General features: G+C 39.9%; 1 protein-coding gene across 12 annotated transcripts in view; it reads left to right on the top strand.

Annotated features, from left to right (window-relative positions):
• Positions 1-14,435, top strand: part of HERC1 (HECT and RLD domain containing E3 ubiquitin protein ligase family member 1) — a 115,490-nt gene that overhangs the window by 58,147 nt on the left and 42,908 nt on the right. For 9 of the 12 annotated variants that reach the window (XM_065641949.1, XM_065641952.1, XM_065641955.1 and 6 more), the window contains exons 23-31: positions 1,014-1,320; positions 2,359-2,479; positions 2,761-2,812; positions 7,188-7,253; positions 10,865-11,136; positions 11,451-11,666; positions 11,752-11,872; positions 12,810-13,047; positions 14,011-14,204. In XM_065641949.1, the coding sequence (XP_065498021.1) occupies positions 1,014-1,320; positions 2,359-2,479; positions 2,761-2,812; positions 7,188-7,253; positions 10,865-11,136; positions 11,451-11,666; positions 11,752-11,872; positions 12,810-13,047; positions 14,011-14,204 (1,587 nt within the window). The remainder of the gene's footprint in view (positions 1-1,013; positions 1,321-2,358; positions 2,480-2,760; positions 2,813-7,187; positions 7,254-10,864; positions 11,137-11,450; positions 11,667-11,751; positions 11,873-12,809; positions 13,048-14,010; positions 14,205-14,435) is intronic. The other 3 variants (XM_065641960.1, XM_065641959.1, XM_065641956.1) reach the window with 2 other exon arrangements.

Raw genomic sequence — 14,435 nt, 5'->3', positions numbered from 1 at the left:
CTCCCATATTCCTTTTTGGGATCTTAGAGACCAAAATGTATGTTACAGCTTTAGTCTCTATATGACGTGTCATTATATCCACAAGGCACTGGGCTTTCCTGAAGGTGCACTATGGAGTTGCAGTTCATGTTCATGAGGTGGCTTACGGTTCCAGAAGGGGTACAGCTGTGTCACCTGCTCAGTAGATGCAAAATGCTTTTGTGCTCGATGTGCAGTTGTCCTGTGCAAGTGCTCAGTGTTCTCAAATTCTACCTGGGCAGAGGTTCTGGGTACAATGAAGGAAACGCATCCAGAAATATCCAAACAGACAGTAATGTTATGAGTACAAATAGGTAGGAAGATGATGATGATGACACTTTTACTAGAAATCCTAAGGGAAGCTGAGCCTGACATGCAGAGATCAGTTGCCTTTCCAAAGAACTGAACCTTTAAAATTACAATTATTGAGTCAAGAGAGCTTTGGGACTCTGGACAGAGATGATGCGGTGTCTCACACAGCTGCTTTAGAAGAATCTGGCACATAAGACAGCAGCAGAATTAAGCCAAGTGAAGGCTTAGAATTTTGATAGGATCTTTATTGTACTGACCAAAGCTAATGAAAACCTGAAGCTGTTTCAGTACTGAATGACAGATATGCTGGTGTCTGGCATACAGATTTGCAGAAACGTTACTTTATATACATCTGCTGAAAGGGAAACATGAAATAATCTCTTTCTATCAGATGCCATCCAAACAGGAGTTGGGCTGCGGTAAGACACTGTAAGAGTGTTCAGTATTCTGTCAGATTGCATTGTCCTCTTCATTTTAGACTTAACATGGTATAAATACTTCATTTAACCTGTTTGCGTGACTTCTTTTATAGCTTTGTATTATTAATGTATTCTTTTACTGTTAGAAAAATGTTTGTTCTTCTTTGTAGTGGGGCAGTTTTTGGCCCAAGATGTAAATTAATTTTTCATTCTGTGTAGCTTTGTCTAGAAGTTAAGACCTTCTTTTTGTGTTGCATGTTACAGAAATATTTCAATGTTTCCTATCAGCCCGTGAAGTAGCTCGCAGTCGGGATCGAGATAGGCTGAGCACTGGGACAGGGACTAGACTTGACGATCCAGCTCCTCAGTCTCAGCAGGAACGAAGGATCAGCACTGATCTGACGGAAGGTCAGGATGTCTACACTGCTGCCTGCAACTCCGTGATCCACAGATGTGCCTTGTTGATCTTGGGGGTCAGCCCCGTTCTTGAGGAGCTCCAGAAACGCAGGGAGGATGGACAGTTACAGCAGCCTCCCGCTGCTGCTCCCGAGGGGGTCGGACTCATGACAAGGTGGTTCGCTCTTCCCTGCTTCCTTTATAATTGATTAAATAACCTCAGTTTTCCTCTCATGGTTCTTAGAATTTTTTTTAAAAAGAAGAATTTTGCCTAGAGCAGGGTTATATTTTTGTTGAGAGCAGTGATTTTTCTCAATTTTGTCTGCCACATTAACTAAACCTTGGTAAGAGTTTATTCTGTGTGGACCACAATTACTTTTCAAAGTTGGGCCTAGTGATGAATAGTTACGAAATCCAGATTATCAGGTGTACAGAATTTTTATAAATATTGCTAACGTATTGGCTTGCTCAAGACACTGTTGTTAGGTACAGGAGAATAACAAAATAAAGCCAGACAGCTCATTGAATTGGAGAAGTGTATAATTTAAATAGTATAAGTGCTACCTAATGCATTTTAATTTTAACAACCTGAGATATTCTTGGTAACACAGTTTTATTCTAAACCTGACCTAGGTTTAGAGTCTACTTAATCTTCTACTGTACAGAAGCCCTGCTCTGATATTTTAAATGAAGATACTGATGGCGAGTTCAGAGGGAGATTATATATATTCAGTACCTTTTTATTCTTTTCGCCTCTTTTTGGAAATCTAGTCCCTAAAGCAGGGGTGGCTGCCTCTGTCATTGTCCAAGTGGCTTTCATCTCCAGCATATCAACTTCAGGATGCATTATATGGGTGGGTTTTTAATAAGTTGGGTACTTTTTCACCCACTTACTCTGTTTTCTTGTCCTCAGCTCAGAAGTGCTGCACTTGAGTGATCAGTCCTTTGAGGTTGCCATTTGTTGAGTTGACAAATAAGGGTATTAAGAAGTAACAAAGTTTACTAATACCCTTCATAACCATAATAACTAAAGCCATCAGACCACTTTTTTCCCTCTTTGCTGTGGTCTTGTGATGGTCTCTGATAGTCTGCTCCCAAATAAAACTGTGGTACCTGCTAAATTTGGCTATCAACTCTTACTTTTGCCTAATATCAGTATTTTCTTTTTCTCTGTGTGTGTGTGTGTGCACGAATGTGCGTGCACCTGAAGCAGGAGTGAAAGTCTTACTGCAGAAAGTCGCTCAGTCCATGCAAACTCAAGCTACAGACTGATGAAGTCAAGAAGTGAATCTGATTTATCTCAGCCAGAATCAGATGAGGAAGGTTATTCATTGGTAAGTAAACTGAAAGTAAGTAGTTAGAGATTGTTAATATCATATTTATGTGGGAAGTACCTCTTAAACATTTGTTTAGTACTGTGTTTCAGTATAGAAGTCTCTTCTAATAACCAACGTTGTTATGAGAAAGTAATGGTGCTAAAACACCAATTTAAATTATTACAGCTCTGTTAACTTTCTCACTTTTATGGGTGAGGGATGCATTTTAAATACTCAAATAGTATGCACCATATACCTGTACCTAAAGAAATAAGGCTTTTATTTATCTTTTAATCTAGAGTGGAAGACGGAATGTTGATTTGGATTTGGCGTCATCTCACAGAAAGAGGGGTAAGTTTTTTTTATTCTAGTGAATATTGACCTAATAACTATGTTAGTATTTCTTAAGTTGAAATGTGTTTGCAGTTAAATACAGTGCATAATGGCAATCGGGATGTTAAAACTGAGTAGGTAAAAAAACCCATTTAAAATAGTGATTACCTGTTGTTTGTTGTGCTAAATTCTGTTGCTTTGTGGCTTGGTTACAGCATTTCCTAGGTTATAACTATTTATTCTAGTTTTTGGAATTGCAATGCTCTCTTGAAGCAAGTCAGGATTTCTGCGAGGTCAAGGAACTTTCATTCTGTTTTCACTCGTGTGGCTTCAGGAAGAAAAAAATTGGCAGAGAAGTTTAATATCGGGCAGAACACTCTATTCTTGTGCTCACAATCAACTTTACTGTAAAATGGACTTGAACATGGAGAACTTGTATCCAGAAAATACCACTTCAGTTTTTGCATCCTCTCAATGCCGGTGCACCTACAGAACCAAGCAACCGCTTCTTCCATTGCTCCAATATAAATCAGATTTTTAGCTTTTGTATTGCTTTCTGTCGCCGCTTCATTCTGGGGAATCTCAATGAGCTTCTTCACAGAAGGTGGCAAGGGGAGCAAAGAGTGTTTGTTTACACGGAGACCAAAAAGTCCCACTTGGCTCTGGATGATGCAGAGTCTCTGCTGGAATCATGACTTATCTCTGTTGTATCTTTAAAAATCTTGGGAGAAGGTTGACAGGAGTTAGGCTGGGTTATGATTTGCTTTAATTACAGAAGCCTTTAATAGTGTTAGGTAGCGTAAGAGTTCTAGTTTCATAGCCTTCCTCATTAAGCAGAGTACTGAGAGGTTGCTTGTTTTTTAAAGTCCTGTGGAACTGTAAAGCAAACTCTCAGTGGCAGCACTCATTGCACTTCAATTTGTAAATAATGTGGAAAGGAATTCCTTGTACCTGGATAACCAATTGAACCAGGTGAGCAGGTGAATAAATTTACTAGAGCTCTTCATACTGTGCCAGCAGGGTGTATGTTGGATTCTCTGCATTAGACCCGACAGCCTCTGTCAGCACTCTGTTCTGCGCTCTGTTCTCTGAAGCCACCGTTTTCAGCTTTGCCGTTAATCTGACACAGAACTCTTCACTCGCCTTCCTCAAAGTAACCCAGGAAATCATCTTGGGTTCAATCTGAGATACGGATCATGGTTCCTGACCTGTTGGTTAGACTGGTGAGGTTGTTACGGTCATGGGCTCTAGGAAATAAGGAATAATGCAAGAATAGACTTTCTCAACCAACCAGTCTGTAGAAGTTTTTTGTTAGAGAAGAAGGTTCTGCACCGGGTGTGTTAACACTAGGGAGAAACAGAACTAAATGCAGTTGATCTATCCAGAGCCTAAAGAAGCTCAAATACCTCATTTGCAAACCAAACACTGGGACAACATGTACCAAGATCTGTTTTCTGGTACTGGAGGATGGATTTACTGTCTCGTGGTACTTACAGACTTTTTTTGTCTAGTTTTGGCATCTGGAAGTTAGTCAGCATATGATAAAACTTTTCTCCTTGTGCTGGATGATATATATGGCAGATTTGGTTGATCCCAATACCAGACTCACACAGTGAGTGCAGGTGCATTTACAGGGAAACATTCCTGATACTCGTCTTGGGGTCAGGCAAAGATCTACAAAGGTCTGTGTGACCAGGTGGACAAGCTGTTCAGCTTGGTGCTATTTAAGGTCATCATGTCTTATGGAATGTCTGGTTTTGTGAGTCCTGGTTGATCTTCTAGAACTGCAGCGTGGCCCAGCGTTTGGTGAAGATGGAACTTGCAGCCGTTTGGGGTTGTCCACCCCTGGTAACACAGCACACTGAAGTGCTAAAGATACCGCAGTCCCTGTCAAGGACGTTTTGATTGGTAAAACCCCTTCAGTTTGATCTTTATTCTTGTGATATGCCACGACTAATAAAGGGGACGTTTACGTTCACTGCTACTTCAGCTTGAAGAACAGGAGAAATCTAAATTCTTACAGCATGCTGGCATTGTGCTGGGCTCCATCCTGAGTTGCTGGCAAGAGATGAAGAAATTCCACCAGAATGAGCTGTCTGCATTTGAATTTGCTGCATTTGTTAAGAATGGAAGGATGAGAAGAAGCCTGGTTTCCTGTTCACGGCAAGTAAACCACTGTAGAAAAGAGGACCTATGGAGGATGACAGCATTGTTCCTCAGGCTGTTCTCCAGCTGGATTTTTAAGCGCCACCAAAGTCGGATTCCCCTGAAGCGACCATTAGACATTTTAATGAGAAACAAGCAGCAGATTTTTATTTGTTAGGTGGTTTTTTGAGGTGTTCTCTCCATACGCATGTTGGTACCTTGTGCTCCTACCACTTCCACATACAATCTGCTTTTCAGTGGAAGATGTGGAAGGTTTTCTGCCCTTCTAAATGGGGAGAAGGAGAGAAAGGAAACGTGTATGCCATAGACATGCTAGAGGAGATCTCTGTTTTGACAGTTGTGCAGTACAACAGAACTATACATGGGAAACACTTATTGAATTGCAATTAGCAGAAAGTAAAGCCGCCTTTTTTTTTTTCTTGTCCCTATTTCTACAAAACAGCAATAACTGTGGTTGCTTTAAGGGACTTAAAGCAGAACTTTTCAAATTTTTGTTGGATTGAATGTAGATTTGGCAGTGTTAGGTGGGAGTCTTAAAGAAGAACCACAGGAACCACTTCTCATTTCTTTCAGTTGAAGTTTAGTGTTCAACAGATTCAATCACGTTTCCTTTTACATGCGGTTTTTAGAACGTCTCACTGCAGCTTGCAGCAATCCCTTGAAAGTATTTGTTGTTTTAAGCGTGTCGCCATAAACTGTGTGAAGGAATATGAGAAGCAGAGCTGATTGGAAAGCAAGTTTATTTCCTGAAAAAATTTCCTTCTATCACCATTGGCTTTTTTCCTGTAGGCTGGGCTGCTTTGGAGACTTAAGAGGGAATTTTCACTAAAGAAATTTCTGTAAGATGTGGGCATGAGGGTCCTCCCATCTCTTCTTAACAAGTTTCCTAGAATTTAACCACACTACTTGTTACGGAACTGTGGCCACACATGATGCTTCCAGCTGAGGTTTCGTAGGGTTAATTTGTGCCCAGCTATACACTCTGCAGAGTATTTGATCCTTGAAAAGTTGTTAAAATAATGACATGCATATAGGGTATTGGTGAGTGGCTCTTTTGTAACAGGCAAGTGAGTAATTCCCTCTCGAGTGGATTGCTTTATTTTAGAGTTTCTGTTTATTAGATGCAGTAACTCATTCAAAATTCAGATAGCAGTTCCTTAATAATGGAATCTCACTGTTGGTTATAGTCTGATTTTTACGGTGTGAAAGCTGTTCCTATTCATAAATTGCGATATGGAAAACTAGCAGTAGAAAATCTTCACATACTGTTAAGTTGTTTCTATGGTCTTGCAGATGAGTATGAAAGGAAAGCATTCTCTTTTTATGTAATTAATGTCTTAGCCACTCAGTCCAATCTTTAATGTAATTGCCATCTTCGTTTGTATTATCTGTTTGGAAACATGATGCATTAATCCTGCTTCAGCCTGAGGGTCCTTTGAGTATCCTTGATATTATTTAGTTATTTCTGAATTAGTAAACTTTCCTTCTATTCCTCCAGAAAAAGTTCTTTTCAATACTTTTGCTGTAGGGGGTGATGAGAACGTGAATATTTTCCCCTCATATCTAAGCCCTTTGGGGTTTTTTGTTGCTTAGATTCATCTTTCTCCATTTTGCAGATCCTGAGAGTGTGCCTCAAAATGTACCTCTCCGTTACAGTACCTGCGGGATACTGCGCGCTGCATTAGATGCTTAATAAAGAACGTGTAATTAGCAGGGCAATTGTAAGCATAGTTACAGACAGATAAAGGAGAGGCCTCCAGTCTTGGATTTTCGCAGTGAATTCTGGTGTGCTTGTGTGTGCCCTAGTATTTTATGAACACAATTGGGCAACTCTGAAAAAACCAGCAACTTAAATGAAACCTAAATTAAATTGAAATAATATTGTGTACCTGTAATAATATGAGTTCTGCATTTTTAAATTGAAAGGTCATGTTAGAGTAAGGGATGTAAACATGTCTTGGTGTGTATAGTTGTGCTAAAGGGGATAAATTTTTTTTCCTGAAAAGAAGGTGGAGAATTTAGAAAGTCTGTTACCTAGGCTATACTAAATCAAAACAGGCGTAAATTTTTTTCCCCCAAACTTTGCTGCTTGGTATATTGTTGTATTGATTGAGATGAGACTGATCATTTAAGTCTAAGTCGAAATAATATGAGGAAGAGATTTTAAGAATATGTTGCCTTCTGTTTCAAATGTCTGCTTTTGTCTTCTGATTCCTGTGTGGTGTAGTGTATTTACTGCTTTTTGGCCAGTTGAGCCCCAGAAAAAAGAAGAGCTTCAAGCAAGTAACTGATGGCATGTTTCTTTTTTTGTCTATAGCTTCCCTACATATTTTCTGTTTTTGCAGCTGTGCCACATTCATTTAGAAAACTCATTGTTACAAGCTGGCTTATAAGTACAAATAATTTTTTTTTTTTTTTTTTTTTTTTTTTTGTACTGTGAGCTTAAAGCTTATTCTTCTGTGCAACTATTCATGTGATTGTAGAGGCTTATGGAAGTGCTAAGCTGCAATAAATTCTGTGTGATTGATATTACACAGAATCAAGCTAAGCTCTAATATGCAGTCATACTTTTGATTCTTCGATTGATATTTAACTCTTCAACAAAAAAAGACTTTATTTTAGATTTGTGTGCCCTAATTCTTAAATGTTTTTAGTTTTGAAGTATACTACTTTGACTTCCAACGTGTTTGTTTTTAAACTCTATACCTTTAGTTACAACTTCTCCTGTTTTACGTTTAATCTGTATCTCAAAATCGTTGGACTTTTCTCCTAATTTGGAACAAGTTTAAATTGTTCTTAATGTAAACATTCTTTCATTTAATACTAAAATGAGCAGCTAAGACATCGCCTTTCGAAAGTATGCAACAGTTTAAGTTTTTATTAATATATGGTGGGGTCTTCTAAGGTTTCTTGACTACCAAAACTAAACTTTCTTCTGTTGTGTTGATTCTTGAAAGGTCCCCTAAAGCTTCTGATTTAAGACGTTGGAATCGCTTTTTGCTCCTTTACAAACCCTTTGATTGTGTGCTGTGCTTCCCAGTGGCCCAGCGTGGCGTGGGGCAGGGGAGGGCAGGAGGGGAATGTCGCTTCGGAAACTGCCTCTGCCGTGTGGCCAACATCTCGTAGACTTGCTCACGGTTCAGCTCTGCTTGCTGTAGGCAACCGGGGCTTCATTTATCCGTTCACCATGCATCTGCTGGGAAGCTCCTTCCTGCACAAAACTGAGTATTTTAGCACCCTGTTACTCTACTCTATCCTATTTATCTTCTGTTTCTCACCTGCCATTTCAGCACATAACTTAGTTTTAAATAGAGAGCTTTAAGACAAGCTTTATAAGAATTAATACTAAAATTAGGGTAAGGTGGTATCTGTCTTTACTTTTGTTTTAAATACTGTCACCAGGTATAAATTGTAAAATTGAGTAACATAATTTCCTTAAATTCTTTCACAGAATCACAGAATCACAGAATGTTAGGGATTGGAAGGGACCTCAAAAGATCATCTAGTCCAATCCCCCTGCCAGAGCAGGAAAACTTAGGTGAGGTTACACAGGAAGGCGTCCAGGCGGGTTTTGAATGTCTCCAGAGAAGGAGAATCCACAACCCCCCTGGGCAGCCTGTTCCAGTGTTCTGTCACCCTCACTGAGAAGAAGTTTCTTCTCACATTTAAGTGGAACCTCTTGTGTTCCAGCTTGAACCCATTACCCCTTGTCTTACTGTTGGTTGTCACCGAGAAGAGCCTAGCTCCATCCTCGTGACACCCACCCTTTATATATTTATAAACATTAATGAGGTCACCCCTCAGTCTCCTCTTCTGCAAGCTAAAGAGACCCAGCTCCCTCAGCCTTTCCTCATAAGGGAGATGCTCCACTCCCTTAATCATCTTTGTGGCCCTGCGCTGGACTCTCTCCAGAAGTTCCCTGTCCTTCTTGAACTGAGGGGCCCAGAACTGGACACAATATTCCAGATGACAAAACAGATAGTTCTGTGTAAACCAAGTAATACTGCTGTGTTACATAAACCAGTGCAAATTAGGAATTCGATTACACTTTGAAAAGTAGTGTTTAAACTTAATCTTTGCATTATCCAAAATAAATTGGCATGCCAAATTTTTGTCAAATACCTAATACGACCTAAGTACTGTGATGGTTCTTTTTGAAGCCATTGCAGTCTGTTCAGTAGCAAGCGTAGGGAATACCATGCAAATGCACTTGAAAACTATTTACAGAAAAGGAAATGGAATGTGAACAGGTTTTCGTAACTCATAGCCATGACACCTACATGTATTGGCAACTTAGTGGACATTAACTACATTATTTACATAGAAAAAGCAAAATTTCACAGTATGTTGAATTTTTAAGTTGCGTGAAGGTACAAATTTTGACCTGCAGGAGCAGATTGACAGAATAATCGCATTTTGCCTTTACTGCAGACAAGAATGGTGTAGAACGGTTGCCAGGAGCATTGTTCTGAGTTCAAAACCTGACTTGTCTCCTTGTTCTGTGAGCAGCTGCAGACAGAGCTGCTGCGGGTCCGCAGCGTTTAAAGGAGGTCCTGAAACTGGGATCCAGCAGTTACCATCGGAACTCGGCCTCACCGATGAGACAGCTTTCAACAGATTAATTGCTATGACTTGGCGTGACTTTTTCCTGAAAATGGCTGTTTCATAACGTTTGAGGCTGATGCCCTGCAGATAGATTTATAGAACTGACATGTTACTATAGATTTGTATGAGTACTGGGTTGTGATTCTCCAAATTATATCTGTAGCTCATTGCGCACAAGAGCCATTAATATGTCAAGATTCTGTGTAGATTATTTAAGATAATTCAAGCTAGAATGTCAAAGTGAATTAAAACATACATTAGGTTTCTATATAGGTCTCCAGACATCACCTATCTGTATAGACGGAAGGTTCTTTTTTGCGGGGTCTGCTCTCTCGCAATAACTTGCGTATCTCCAAGTCGGCAAACAGCATTTACAAAACCACTAACACACGGACTCTTGTGGTGTTATATATATTTAAGTGGTGTGTATCAGTTAACTGCTGATGGAGGTGACTTCAGTGACATTGCACTCATTTGTGCCAGGTATAAAGTTCTAGCAAAACTCTTGTGGAAATAAGATTGAATGCATGGTGATCACTAAGTTCCAGTGCTGCAGGTTGGTGACTGATGCTCATGTGAAGAAGTGCATTTATTAATGACGGTTGAGTTTCAGGTAGTGTAATGACATGCTGATGTAATAGGAAATACTTGAAACTAGACTTGTGAAATTGCCAGATGATGAAGATATAGATCTAATACATGCCGCAGATAATGTTTAATATACGTATATCTACTTATCTTGAATCGTAACAAAGTAAATGCTCTCTGTTAGTCTAAAATAGAAATTTTCTGTTCCCTTCTTCAGTCATGAATTCCGTAAACGTTTTATACAAAATGACGTTGTGCTTTTTCAAAACTGTAAAATATGTAGTGGCATGATTAAAACCAAAAAACCTCTCTTGTTTTATGGTTAGACCTTAAAATAAATATCCAAAGTGCACAATTTATGTTGTAGCACATCTTTTCTTTACTGTTTTGTCATTTAGCTGCAAAGCATTTTTATTCAGTGTTCTGGCTTAAAGCTGAGCAGTTTGAGTGGCTTCTGTCTTTTTGTTTTCTCCCTTGGCAGCACCTTGCAACACTGCTTAACACAATTAAAAGAAATACGACCTTTCCTTTAGCGAAATTGCTGTAAGTTTGAATCAAGCAATTTGCTCTAAGCTGCTTAATGCATGGTATAAGTAACACGAATATCCATTTTCCACCTGTATGAGCAGCAGCAGCTCAGTCTTTACCTACTGTCAAAATGTGTTACCTGACGAACTGAGATTGATGAGACTTCATTATGTAAATCTTTAGGAACAATACACAGTCAAGTGGAACCTTTAAGTGACTCCTGGGCTCGACTAAAACACAGCAGAGACTGGCTATACCCGTCCTCCTACTCATTCGTCGAGTCTGATTTTGATCTCTCAAGATCCCTTGGAGTTCACACTTTGATAGAAAATGTTGTCAGCTTTGTAAGTGGAGATGTGGGGAACTCGCCGGGATTTAAGGAACCGGAGGAAAGTATGTCCACCAGTCCCCAGGCGTCAGTCATTGCAATGGAGCAACAGCAGTTGAGGGCTGAGGTAAGTTTCAGTTTAACGCCTTTTCTTATTCTTCATGCATTCTGCTCATTTTATGGATTTTTTTAAAACATTCTTCAAAGGACATTGTTCCTCTCTTTTCAGTTAGAATACCTTACCTAGACCTGGGAACTTTATTTACATAAACTCTAAAACAAAACCTAAAGAATTCCCTTTATTTTTTTTTTTTAAAAAGGCACTGACAAGAAAACAGCTACCTCATTCGTTCCCGCGTGTGGTCAAAGATGATCTAATTCTAATTTCTGAGAATACTTGCTGCTTGCTTAACACTGTCTTTCACCTACCTTTGTTTTTAGCTTCGTCTGGAAGCACTTCATCAGATCTTAGTGCTTCTATCAGGGATGGAGGAGAAAAGCAGTGTGCTGTTAATGGGGAGTCGTCAAGTACCAGGATTTCAGTCGTCTTCGTTGCTTACTTCTGTCAGACTGCAGTTCCTTGCTGGCTGCTTTGGTTTGGGCACGGTAGGACACGCAGGCGCCAAAGGAGAGAGCATCAGATTGCATCACTACCAGGTACGTACTTTAATAATTGCTGCTGTTTCAATAAGTGGGTGATAAAAACGTATCAGTCCTTATAATATTTATTTGTTTGGCCCAGGATGGTATCAGAGCAGCTAAGAGAAGTATTCAAATTGAAATCCAAGTGGCCGTGCACAAAATCTACCAGCAATTATCTGCTACGTTAGAAAGGGCTCTGCAAGCTAATAAGCACCACATTGGTAAGTGAAAATCACATTTGCAAACCACGTCCTCTGATGTACAGTACACCAGCTTATGTGTTTAACAAAGCAGACTTGGATATCAGTGACCAGAATTCACTGAACTATGTCTGACATCTCTTCCTAAGAGAGAGAAGCTTGTTAACCTTTTTCTATCTTTATTTTCCTAAAGCATTAGCCCTTCTTATTTTGAGACTTGTAAGTATTGTCAGCCTTTCTGTTTTGCCTCCCACAGTCTTCCACAGTCACCCATGTCTTCGGCGCTTCAAAATGAGTTTTAGGTTTTTCAGGGATAAGCCGTTTTCTCAAGAGATGAAAAGTCTCCGATTGTATTTCTTTAATTCAAGTGAACTTTCTTTAAACCCAGACCCAAAGCACAGGCTCTCTTGCCTGTTTTGGAAGCCCTTTCTCCCTGGTCTTCTGCACCCAGACGTTGCTGTGGGCTTCTCTCCGTGAGGGACAGCTGGAGCTCTGCACCTCTCTGTGCCGTTGTACATGCACGGACCAGGAGCTTCAGCACAGCAGAGTTGTGGAATTTCATTTGTCGGGAGAGCCCGACGAACAAACACTCACACCTGAATTGTTTTGTTGTTTCATGTAAAATGGATTTGAAAGAAATTTATTGAGAATCAACTTGGAGCACAAGTAGAAAATGAAGTATTTCACCCAGTTACCCTTACCCTAGAGAGAAGACTCTGGTTTGAGATTTCACCTCAGAACATCCACGTCACAAACTAGATCTACGTTATTTTCTTCTGTGAAAAACCTGTGATGGTACATCAGAAAGACTAACTCAAAGTGTCTGACAGAGAAGGCGAACTCTTTACTTGAGAATTTAATTCATTTCATTATTTTAAAACTAATCTGCTGTTCTTCTTTCTTACTATTCTTACTCTAAACAGCTTATTAATGAAAACCAACTTTATTTTACTCTTAGAAGCACAGCAGCGTCTTCTGTTGGTCACAGTCTTTGCTCTGAGCGTGCACTACCAGCCCGTTGACGTCTCTTTGGCCATTTCCACGGGTCTGCTGAACGTGCTGTCCCAGCTGTGCGGCACAGACACCCTGTTGGGACAACCGCTGCAGCTGCTGCCCAAAACGGGCATTTCTCAGCTCAGCACAGCTTTGAAAGTCGCCAGCACGAGGCTCCTTCAGATCCTCGCCATCACCACGGGGTGAGTGTGGATTGCACCCTTGCTTTCAGAAAACTTCATTATCGAGCTTTTCAGCACCCTTTAAAAATAACTTTTCTTTTGTGGGAGCTTTCCTTAGGCCAATAAATGTTGTTCAGAAGCACGTGAAGAGGAGAAGGGAAGTAGGCACATTATTCATAAGAAAGGTGCACATAAGACTGATAAATATTTTTAAGTTGCAAGTGAGGAGTTTGGACCAGAATAGTTAGAACTTTATGGTCTGTAAACTCGGTGTTCAAGCATTTCCCATTTTTCTAGTTTGGCTTTGTGTCCAGATCTGTTTGGTCGATATGATGAGGCTTTTTGTTGCTGTGTAAAAGTCACACCAATAACATGGCAGGAGTTCATCAGAGCAGGACGTTGTGCTTCTTTTCAGAATATAAAGTAATTTTCTGAGGAATACTGGTCTCTGCTAGACCAGGCATCCAGAATCCTACCAACACTTAAATATTTAGTTTAACTCAGTAAAGAAAAAAGCAGTAGAGAAAGTGTTTTCTGTTTAGAGCAAGAGTATTATTTAATATTCAGTACATGGATCTTCATTTCAGTGTTCATACCACACATTGCATTTACTTGCCAGATCCATTATGTACCAAAAAAACCAAACCAAACCATAAACCCAACACACTACCTTTGGAATTGCAGTGGGATTGTGTTTAGTTGACTAAGTTGTTCTTTTTCCCCAAGGATGTTCTGGAAATGTATCCTTTGATTCCAAAGATTGGGCAGTTTTAAAGTGTTTTAAAAATAGGGTTCAAGTAAGAATAATCTGCAAGTGTATGGCGGAGAATGAGGAAAAAGGGACCTGCTGCAATACGATGTGCGAGAATTAGTGCTGTGTTAGGCCCAGTTGGCATTTGCACTGAGTTTATGGTTGTTTCTTTATGTGATTGTTCCATGAATCAGCTCTCAAATATTTGTACTTTGTCGTGTGTGCGCGCGTAGAACCTACGCTGACAAGCTGAGCCCCAAGGTGGTCCAGTCGCTGCTGGATTTGTTGTGCAGTCAGCTGAAGAACTTGTTATCACAAGCTGGTGTGATGCTTATGGCTTCCTTTGGAGAAGGGGAAGGTGAGGAAGATGACACAGAATCAAAAAAGGCAGATTCAACTGGGGAAAATGAGAAGAGAGACTTCAGAGGTAATTGTCTGGCATCGTTTCTGTTACAGTTTTGAAATATCGGAAAGCATCATAACTCACTGAATGCCGAGGCCCTCGCCCACTCTACTGTATTTTGATTGTTGCTGTGTCATTCTTAACTCTATAAATCAGATTAAATAAAGTCATCAAGTAATTTTGTGCTCAGTTCGGATTTATATAGATTTGATACATAGATCAAGTTAAGGGCAGGAGCAGGTTTTGGGAATAAGA

This window comes from Caloenas nicobarica, chromosome 10, assembly GCF_036013445.1.
Source record: "Caloenas nicobarica isolate bCalNic1 chromosome 10, bCalNic1.hap1, whole genome shotgun sequence".
In the NCBI taxonomy this organism is placed as follows: domain Eukaryota; kingdom Metazoa; phylum Chordata; class Aves; order Columbiformes; family Columbidae; genus Caloenas; species Caloenas nicobarica.
The sequence above is the reverse complement of the archived record's forward strand: the minus strand, read 5'-3'. Positions and strand labels throughout refer to the sequence as shown.